Source organism: Nothoprocta perdicaria, unplaced genomic scaffold (genome assembly GCF_003342845.1).
Source record: "Nothoprocta perdicaria isolate Ctin4 unplaced genomic scaffold, notPer1 scaffold_3, whole genome shotgun sequence".
NCBI classification, from domain to species: domain Eukaryota; kingdom Metazoa; phylum Chordata; class Aves; order Tinamiformes; family Tinamidae; genus Nothoprocta; species Nothoprocta perdicaria.
The window spans coordinates 10,678,141-10,688,687 of record NW_020455532.1 but is presented as its reverse complement, the minus strand read 5'-3'; the positions used below and the strand labels follow the sequence as shown (position 1 = coordinate 10,688,687).

Sequence of the window (10,547 nt, the reverse complement as noted above, 5' to 3'; positions counted from 1 at the left end):
AGTTTGTGTTGAGTTTGTGTTGAGTTTGTGTTGAGTTTGTGTTGAGTTTGTGTTGAGTTTGTGTTGAGTTTGTGTTGAGTTTGTGTGCATGGAGGGGATTAAGGAGAGGCTCGGGAGGGAGGTGGAACCAAAGCAAAGAGTGTTTTTTCCTGCACTTTCTCCAGCTGACATCTGTAAAGCAGAGCAAAGTCACAAGAGCTTTGTCACCTTCACAGAAATGCAAAAATAGGTCATGTAGACTATGRGTTACATCTTAGAAGGGCCAATGGACAAAGAAGTGATAGGCCAACTTTTGCATTGATTGATGTGTAAATTGGAAGAGAAATGTTCACCAGAAGGACCTGTCGGGTGTACATTTGATAAGAATAGTTTGCAGTGTCAAGGGAGTAATTTGTTTGAGCTTATGCAGTTAAGACTAGAGGAGTACAAGGGTCAGATGTGCAAAAAAACTTAAAGTCTGAAACTGATGTGAATCTGTCTGAAGCCATTTCCCCTTGTATTTATAGAATCTAGCAGGGCAGGTCATTTGTGTATAGAAAATTATGTTGGTGRTTTCTTTTTTACCGTGATGTCTAACTGTCTCTGAGCACAGATGCTAGTAAAAGCCCCTAATTATTGCAAGTGGAGTATGTGTAAATATGATCTGGGGTTAAGTGTCATTGGGTTTTTTCCAAGCGTGGTTGACTAGAGTGGGGCTTTTTTTAATTGTGTTCAATTCGTCATTGTTTGGGAAACAGTGATATTCTTGTATTTAAGAGGGTTAGTCAAATGGTTATGGAATGGTTTTTAGATATTTTTGTTCAGAAAGGTTTTGATAGTTTCATTACAATTGTGCCTGGGGAAACAGTTTTTCTTTTTTTTTTTTTTATTTTTTATTTTAATGTGTTTTGTGCTTTGACAAATCAGCCCAAGCACAATTAACTCTTCTGTGATTTCTCAGGGCTTGTGAATGTGCACATTTCAGTCTGCATTACTCTGAACTAGCATCGCCCTTCCCTACTAAATTGCTGCCGATTCATGTCCTTTGTATATGGAGATGTTTCTTAAGAAGTTTCTTAACAGTGAGGGTGACAGAGCCCTGGCACAGGCTGCCCAGGGAGCTTGTGGAGGCTCCTTCTCTGGAGATCTTCCAAAYCCACCTGGATGCAGCCCTGTGCCACGTTCTCTGACCCTGCATGTGTAGCGGGGTTGGACTAGATGACYTCTGAAGGTCCCTTCCAACCTTAAGGATTCTATGCTTCTGTGTTTCGCCTGTCATGGAAATTCAGCCACTTGTGATGTTCTCTGACATTCCCTTATCCTTTCATAGAAGAATAATTAGATCTTGACATAGTCACGTAACAGMCTAAATCTCAGATCCTCCTGGGCTGTCCCTGTTGGGGACAGACCTCGCAGTTATTTGTTTTCCAGTAGCTTAATGTCCAAAATTTTGTACTAAGCATGGATTCTACAAGAGACCATGCATCCCATCTAGCCTTCAACCAGCATTTGTTCTTCCTTTGTGTGAAGATTGAYGTGTCCTAGGGAATGCCTGGCCACAGAACACCCCAGTGCTGATCATTTTATTTACCGCTTCCTTACAGGTTTCCCATATTTATCTTTACTAATCTCCCAGTTCTTAAGCTACACGATGCCCTGCAATTTACATTAAGGTTGTGATGAAGGAAGTGGTAGAGCCAGAAGGGTAATGTTGCTCCTAGAATGGTTATCATTTTGTTTCCAAAGGATTTGGAAGCATAAAGCTCCAGCTRTAGTCTCAGGAAAAGAGTTTGTCAGGCTGCTTGGGACCGAGTTCACCACAATTAGTTTTAGGCAGAGAAGTATTTGGCAGAGAAGGCCTTTTGGACCTGCTTCTAGAGCCATTGAGGCTCTGGAGGAGAGAAGGTCCCTCAGAAATTGGAACACTTAATCTGGGCTTCCAGTTCAGGTTGAGCAGAGGACTGTTTAAGTCTAAGCTTTGTCTAAATCTCCACGATTTAGACAAAATTGGAAATTTTGAGGAAAATTCTTAATGGGTAAAACAAGTCAATCACAAGAAAGACGTGTTAGCCTACACACTGTCTGGATTTCAGCAAAATCTTCTCAAGGAAACAGGGCCAAAGGGCTGCTGCTGTCCAGAGAGCAGGAGACTACTCGGTCTACTCTGGAGGCTTCAAGACTCCTGGCATTTTCTGTTCGCCACCTCTGTCCCTTTCAAGCCAACAGACCTTAGGGTCTTTGCTCTGACAACCATTTAGTGTCGCATTTGCATCAGCAAAATGCCTTGTTAAGAAGAAAGGTCAAAAGCTGTCTCTGTCCTTCCCCCAAAGGAGTCGAACGTGCTTCTTAAGCAAAGGGGCTGTACCTTCATGTCCAGTTCATGCCTTACAGAAGTGCTRGTAGATTTGTATTTAATGCACGTTTTGGGAAAGATGCGAGTATTTTATTTCCAATAAGTACTCTGTTATGTGATGAATTAACATCTTGGTTTGTCAACTTCCTTCCCTTTAAGACAGGACAGTGAGGCTGGCTCCTCACTCAAAACAAAGAAACAGGTGGGCTGTGTTTCTGTTTTCTCCTACTGGCAAAACCTACAAGCAGATAATACCTTCAACTGGTTGCTCAGCCRATTATGCAGCCTGCTAATGTATCATGAAATGAGTTAGCAGAAACAGTGCTGTGTTCTTGACTGTAAGGTTTGCCTTTGGATGGGAGGATGAAGGAAATAAGTTTCTCCATTTTAGGTACCACTCTATTGTCTATCTTGGTATGTACAGTGTAACCTTGAATCCCTATTGGTGCTCTTAGGCTTGAAATACAGAGTAGGAAGAAACAGGAAAATGCACTGCACATGGTTTCCCAACGGTTTTCCTTTTCAGTGCCTTTATTTCATTTCCCTTCGCCACGTTTGTCCATGCACACTCAAAAGCAAGTTGCACCCACCCTGCATGCTCAAGGTGCAGAGCATGGGCAGCACCATCCCTCATCCCCAGCATAGTCCACTTGGCACTTCCACCCATAGCTGTCCCACGTGGAGGAGAAATTGCTGACCCTGCCACCTGGCATCTTAATCCTTCGGGTATTTCTTTCTTTCCATATTGTAAAATCAAAATCATCCTTTGTCTTTTAGCAAGCCTGGCAGACTGACAGTTGCTCGAGGTAGCAGCAGCCATCGAATGCCAGGCTGAACGCTGCCCTGTGTGCTCTTAGGCGACGTCTCTAAATCCAGATGAGCCATTTCAGTGGCACCGTGCCACCAGGGAGCGAGAGCAGATGGGGGCTAATCCCTTCTGCAGCTCCTGGAGTCCCTAGCAGCAGAAGGGATAACATTCTGCTTCTGGCTATTTCCTTGCTCATTATTAATATTACTACTAGTAGTACTAGTAGTAAGAGTAGAATTAGAATTATTTGCTGAGTCTCAAAATATAAATAATTGATTTAGGTAATCTCTGCTCTTGTGACACTCCTTTAATGAAATGTCTTCATTGGGAGCAAAAGAATCCCATTATGAGACATTCATTCATTGCACAGCGATAACAAGGAGAAGGATATGTGATTTGTATAATCTGGTTAAATGGCTCAGATTGCCTAGCCGTAGCCTCCTGGGTATAATATTCGTTTGAATAAAAGTTGATTGAATTTTTTTTTAACTAATCTTATTCTTTTGTTAGAGCCACAAGCAACCTGCTGCCTTTATTGTAACCCAGCACCCTCTGCCCAACACCATAGCAGACTTCTGGAGGCTGGTCTTTGATTATAACTGCTCCTCCGTCGTGATGCTGAATGAGATGGATGCAGCACAGGTACATGATTTTCTTACCATTTTTTCATGTGACTTTCTTCTCAAATACATTTTCTTGAGGATTTAAAAAGAAAAAAAAAAAAAAAAGAAAGGACCATTGGGGAACTGGAAAGGGCTAAATAACATTTTAGGGTACAGTGAAGGCTGAAAGCTGGGTCCACAAATAAATTAAGATCCTTGGCTCTCACTAAGGCAACTCATTTTCATAGCAGTTAGCAGAGATTTTATATGTATGTATGTGCAGGCCTATGACTCCCTCTCAAACCTGCTTTCTCCTTTTTCTTATTTTCCTTTGATTGAAAAAAATGTTATTCCTTACCCATAATGTCAGTGTCTTTGCTTGGCCTTCATTTTCTGAGATCCCAGCTATAACTGCAACAGTGCAGTCAGCGTGCCGGTTCCCATGGTGTTCCAGAAGAATGGAAGCAAGAGAGATACTGTAACTGTATTGAAGGAACTTGAGAGCTTCTCAATGGAATTAAATAGGCTAGAGAAGTGAAGTTAGTTGCTGTAGTTTCTGGAGAAGCACGTGATGCCATGGAGGTTTTTTTRTTTGTTTGTTTGTTTTTCTTTCTGGAGTCGTGATAGTTGCATTCTTATCAAACATAATGTTATTTCAGAAGTAGGTCTTGCTGGATGAGGACTAGCTCCCATTCCTTCTGTATGAGAATTTGCAGCCACCTTGCTGATGAGTGGCAGAAGATCACAGCTTTCAAAAAAGTAATCATGCAATTTGTATAAAGAGAGTGTTTGGCATTGCTAATTCATCCATTACAGCACTCGTTAAGCAAGAGAAGAACCCTCGAGTACTTGGTACTTTATGGTTTAATTTTTCATGTGTCTCTTCGCTGCCTTCTGAATCTTGCTGTACTCAAAGGCAGCAAGATTATTGGGAGCTCTTTGTGACAATAAAGGAGAAACCAGTCGTGCTTTCATTGAGGGGATCTCTGTGCGAGGTGAGAGCTGTGGGATTTCGTTTCATCGTGGAGCTGAACTGCCGCCTTCCAATCTTTCTGCCATGGGCTGTCGTGGTGACAAGCACCCAAGTCCTGGGGTTCCATGCAAGAAACCAGGGGCCATGTATTTTGTACCATTGATCAKATTCTCCTAGGAAGCTTCTGAGTCTTGGCATTGAATCCAGAAGCAAATTTCATCTTTTCCTGATGCTTTAAAGAAATACACCTTCTGGAAACCAAACACAATTTCTCATGCTGTGAGCATGCTTTGAGCACAGCTTGCTCAGGGAGRCTGTGGAGTCTCCTTCTCTGGAGATCTTCCAAACCYGCSTGGATGCCGCCCTGTGCCCCCTGCTCTGGGTGTCCCYGCTGGAGCAGAGGAGTTGGACTAGATGAACTCTAGAGGTCCTTTCCAACCTTAACAATTCTGTGATGCTTTCCTTGGAAAACAGTTTGATACCAGCTATGAAAGCAAGGCTTCTGGACAGGAAACCCGACTGTCTTATGACTCAATTATCACTCTATGCCAACATCATCATTATTTACCTATTCATCTAATGTGAGCGCTATGCCATGATCATTACCAAAGTGTCAGTCCACAGTTGCATGCAAATATTATCCTAGTGCACTCAAGTAGTGTGTTCCACCCATGTGGATGCAGAGAATGGGCTTGAAAACACAATCACAAGAAGTGCTTTCACATCCAGCTATGGCTGAAATGAAGAATTGAATTAAATAGATGAGTAAACCTGTAATCTACTCTGCAGTAAAAAAAAAAAAAAAAAAAAAAAAAANAAAAAAAAAAAAAAAAAAAAAAAAAGATAAAGTTCAAGTAGAATCATTTAGAGTTCAGAGAACAGACCACTTAGGCACTGTGTAAAAGCCTGCATATGGATAGATGGATGTTCACAGACCTTCTTTATGGAAAGCAGATTTGTAATATTAGGACAGATCCTTCTCTTTCTGATGTGCTTTGAGATGGTTTCCTAAAGCATCTGCACTGCTCGGATACCCTTACCTGTTGGAGAAATGCTTTGAAAGGAGACCCATAGGCTGCTTGACAGTCTGAGTGAGGAGTAAAGAAGCCTTCAAAGGAAGACTTGCTTACATGGTCTTGGCTTACTTTTTAATCTTGCAAAGCTAACAAGGGTAAAGATGCATAAGATTGCATGACTATCCCAAATTTAATCCTGTGTGATCAAAGGAATAATGGGGATGCAGAATTAATGCAGTGGCATGCACACACTTGGTGTCATTACTGACAATGATTGAACTTGAATAGCTTGAGATCAAGTTCAAATGAGCATCTGGGGGTTTCAAAGCTTCTTAAAAATTACACTTGAAAATAGGAAGAAGAAAGCGCGAAGAAATACAATCTCAGCAGAAACTACTAATGAGATCCCATTCTTTTTTTTCTTTCTTTTTCTTTTTTTTTTTCTTTTTTGCCACAATCTATTTCCAGATGGATTTCATATAATTGGATTGCAACCTGTGTGGTTAGAATTTTTAGTTTTTTTGGTTCAGCAACATCAGCATGAGCAAAGATTGTGCATTTAAAAAATAAAAATCCAGGATTGTTTGCAGATTTGACCTGGCTATAAATTTGAATGGAAAGAAGAGTTGCCATAAGGTTACTTGTTTGCAATTAATGTGCTCTCTCTTTCTTGTGGTATTTTCATCAGCTTTGCATGCAGTACTGGCCAGAGAAGACATCCTGCTGTTATGGCCCCATCCAAGTAGAGTTTGTTTCAGCAGACATTGATGAAGATATCATCAACCGGATATTCCGGATCTGCAACATGGCCAGGGTAAGAGCAGTGAAACAGGAGTTTGCTCATTTATTCTGTAAAATATTATTTTGGCTTGAATCTCTCACCTAGTAAAAGGTTTCCAGTGCAAAATATAGTAGCTACTTCCTTTAATTAACACTTAGTTACGTCAGTCTGCACCAGTAAGATACTTTTGACAGAAAGCAGAAAGTCTGTGCAGTTCAGTTATGCCATTACAGAATGAACCTTGTCGCGGATGATAGGAGTTGAAAATCTGCATTTAAATGGAATGCATTTTCCATGTGTATTTGAGAACCATTAATCACCTAGTAGCCAACGTAAAACCATCAATATTGTAGGAAATAAACTAGGATAATGTCAGCTGCTCTCCATCTGTCAACTACTGTGCAGGATTTTTACAGTAGCTTTGTCCCTGAAGATGGATGCAGAGTTTACTGGCTGGACTGGGATTCCCAGTCCAATGTTTCCCCATAAATAAGCCAATTCCATTTCTGTAAGCAGCTCCCTGTCTGCCTCCTGCAGCCCCGGGGTAGCTGAAATGGTTCTCACAAAGTTTATCTGCCCACCAGACCCAGGCAATGCAACTTAGGGGCTGCAATGCAAAGAATTTCAATAGAGGATTTTTTGCTCAATAGTTTTGCTCAGATTGATCAAATCGATTATACATCATTTCTTTTTTTTTTTTCTTTTTTTAACCAGAAGGGGAAACTGCCTCCAGAAATTAGATTTCCATCCCATGTAATGCATCAGGCTCTGATTGTGTGTTAGAGTCTGTGCAGTTCAGTTATGCCATTACAGAATGAACCTTGTCGTCCATTTACAAGAATGGAAAAATTAGATCCATATTCACCTTGACAGTGTCCCAAGGCAGCTGCCTGTGAGCCAGGGGCAGCTCCGACTATTGCAGCTAATCAGACTGAGCCTCTATGACCCCCACAGCGAAGACTTTTATCATCTGATAATATCATCTGAGGGTGATATTATAATATAATTGATAATATCAAAGGAGGGTGGCTGTGTGGCTCTGATTTTATCATCTTGAAAATGCTCTTTGTTTTAGCCCCAGGATGGATACCGCATCGTTCAGCACCTGCAGTACATTGGCTGGCCAGCATACAGGGACACCCCTCCTTCCAAACGCTCCCTCCTGAAGGTGGTCAGAAGGTTGGAGAAGTGGCAGGAGCAGTATGATGGCAGGGATGGACGCACTGTTGTCCACTGCCTGTAAGTCTACCTGGAAAATTCGTGTGACTTTGTGAGCTCTGTCTGCTGAGTGCTGAGTATAGAGCTGCAGATCTGGTAGGCTGCCAGGCTTCCGCTGGGGAAAATGAAGTTTAAATTACATTTGCAATACAATTCAAGCTGAATATTGTGCTACAGCCTCGCATCCTGACCCCAGAACTTACTAAGCATAATGAATAGCCAAAAAGACACYGTTGCTTTGTGTCGGGTAGAGGAGGACTTTAACCTCGCGCTTGCAGCCCAGACCTGCAGAAGCAGCAGTGCCAAGTGTCCAGCTCTGGTCACAGCAGGGCTCCTCATACTTGTGTGGCCAGCTCTGCAGTTCTGGGCCTGTCTGCTGTCACCAGGGATCAACCTGTCCCTTCCATCCCCATCTCATGCTGCTCTTCGTTTCTTCCATTACTCAGGCCTTGGCCAGCTTTACCTATTGCCTCTTTCCTTCTGCACCTAGGAATGGTGGGGGACGCAGCGGCACCTTCTGTGCCATCTGCAGCGTGTGTGAGATGATCCAACAGCAAAATATCATCGATGTGTTCCACATAGTGAAAACGTTGCGGAATAACAAATCCAACATGGTGGAGTCRCTGGTAAGCTTGGTTCTTGCACCTCATCCACCCACAGGGACAGCAACAGAGCTTGCTGGCTTAGCACTATTAGTCAAATCCAGTCTTGGTGTAATGCCCTCAGCATTAAAACCAGTCCTGTTCTTAGCACATAAAATGGATCCTTCTCTTCCTTCTACTCTTGAGATAAGGGGGTAGCRTCTCCCACATCCAGCTGCCTCCAGGAGGCCAAAGCTCCCGATTGCCTCCCTGAGACTATGGGGAGTCATCCGCAGTGCCCAGGGCTGAGTGCTCCTACATGCCTTGAAACTGGGATGGGAGAAGAGCCCGAACCCAGGGCCTCGCTCCCTGCAAGCGAAGAGATTAAACTGTCCTGAATTAGAGCATCTCAATTGATCAAACCGAGTTCCTGCCTCACAAGCAGCGCGTGTAGTGCAGGCATGAGGGAGATAACGAATGGCCCGCGTCATGCCTGCCTCTCTGGGTATTCCCCCTTACGTTGACTGTAAATCTTAGYTGTGTGCTTCCAGGATCCCGATGAAATACAATTAATGTGGGTCTGCCCCTGCCAAACGGGATAAATGAGGGAGAGGAGGGTGGTTGTGGGTGGCTTGTCGAGCGAGGCTCTGCAAGAGCGGACCTGTGTCCTCCTGCCACGACTTTCTGCTCTCTCTCTCTCCAGGAACAGTATAGATTCGTATACGAAGTTGCACTGGAATACTTGAGCTCCTTTTAAGCCGAGCGGAGGGCGAGGAGCCTCCGAAAGGCCCGAGCCCGTCTCAGACAGACGCTCTCTCCCCTCTGCCGTGCTTGAGGGCAGTGACACCGTGCGGGAAGGAGGAACTCTCCCGCGGGAGCCGGAGGCCGGCGCTGCGCAGGGCTCGGTGCCGCCGCGGGATGGGACGATGCCGTGTTGGCTGCCGCCTGCTTTCAGCCGGAGCCTCTGCCGCTTCCCCGACTGCACGAACCAGCCCGGGGAGGCGGGCTGGGGGACGGGACTTTCTAACCCCCGCTGACTTCTCTCCTCTTTCGGATTGTATCTTTGCTCTCCTCGCTACCGAGTGGAGATGGGATGGYGCCGCGAGGGAATTCTGTCTTTTAAATGTCTCCTTTTTAATGTATGGTTTTGCTCTCAAATCCCGGGCTTTAAATTTTGAATTTCATGCAGCAGTCATTTGGGGGAAAAAAAAAAGAGATATAGCCATAGGGGATATATGAAACTTTTCATTACAATTTGACTGCCTTCCCTGTTGGGGCAAATGGGGGAGATTCTCTTTTTTGCTTTGTTTYCTTTTTCCAAATTTAAAGGCCAACACACACACACAAAGCTGGAATTCTCTTCCTATATCCGATTCCTTTTAGCATGAAAATAGACAGCGGAAATGAGAAGCTGTTCATGTATTTGCTGCCTCGGCTTCTGCACAAATGTTTCCTCCCAGTTTCTGCTAGACTCCCAAGGCTGTGCGCAGGCTGGTTACATCTCTTGTTCCATATTCTTTCCAGTGCTCACAAAGCATTGTCATTAAAAGACTTTCACAGCCATTTAACCTCTTAAAAGTAAACATTTGCATCAAACCAATTTCATTTGGCTTGCAACTTCGGGTAACTTTGTTACCGTATTTTTGAAGAATTTGCTGGGGTGCAGTGTGTCTTTAAAAAAGACAGGGTATAAAGTTAGTATTTATTGGTTGTATATTACATACAGTTATTTTTTATTTATTCTTTGTATTGCTGTAGAACTTAGGAGGCCTAGTCACTACAGAAGCCAATTGAACTAGGGCATTGTGCAAAGAACAAAAGAAGTTTGTGGTCACAGAGCTTAAAATCTGAGGGTAATCTTAGAATTGTGTTTCATCATGGWTTCTTCACTCTTTCCAAACTGTTGTACTGGCAGATATAACTGAGCAATTTATCCAGATTTCCAAGCCCTGCAAACTTAAAAGCAGTAACCCATCCAAGCTGTAGGAAAGGCRATGTACGTACACAGAAATCTATAGTGACATGCGTTAAGAAATGCATTAGACCAGCACAGCAACTTTCCATCTTAAGCAAAACAGCTTTTGCTTTGTTCTGCAGAGGTGCCTGTGCAAGTCTATTTCTTGGGAACAAACAGCAGATGTGTTTTGCCACGGTTCTGGGTCTTACTCTGGCTTCTTTGCAGCTAAGAAATTGCTTTTCCAAAAGAGTATATGTAAGTAGTTAATCATTAAGGCCT

At 43.3% G+C, this 10,547-nt stretch overlaps 1 protein-coding gene across 1 annotated transcript in view; it reads left to right on the top strand.

The window, feature by feature from the left end:
• PTPRT (protein tyrosine phosphatase, receptor type T) overlaps nt 1-10,361 on the top strand; it is a 288,987-nt gene extending 278,626 nt beyond the window's left edge. The window contains exons 30-34 of the mRNA XM_026042039.1: nt 3,651-3,782; nt 6,420-6,545; nt 7,588-7,751; nt 8,221-8,356; nt 9,015-10,361. Coding sequence (XP_025897824.1) covers nt 3,651-3,782; nt 6,420-6,545; nt 7,588-7,751; nt 8,221-8,356; nt 9,015-9,068 — 612 coding nt within the window. The 3' untranslated portion in view covers nt 9,069-10,361. The remainder of the gene's footprint in view (nt 1-3,650; nt 3,783-6,419; nt 6,546-7,587; nt 7,752-8,220; nt 8,357-9,014) is intronic.
• The last annotated feature ends 186 nt before the right edge of the window (nt 10,362-10,547 follow it).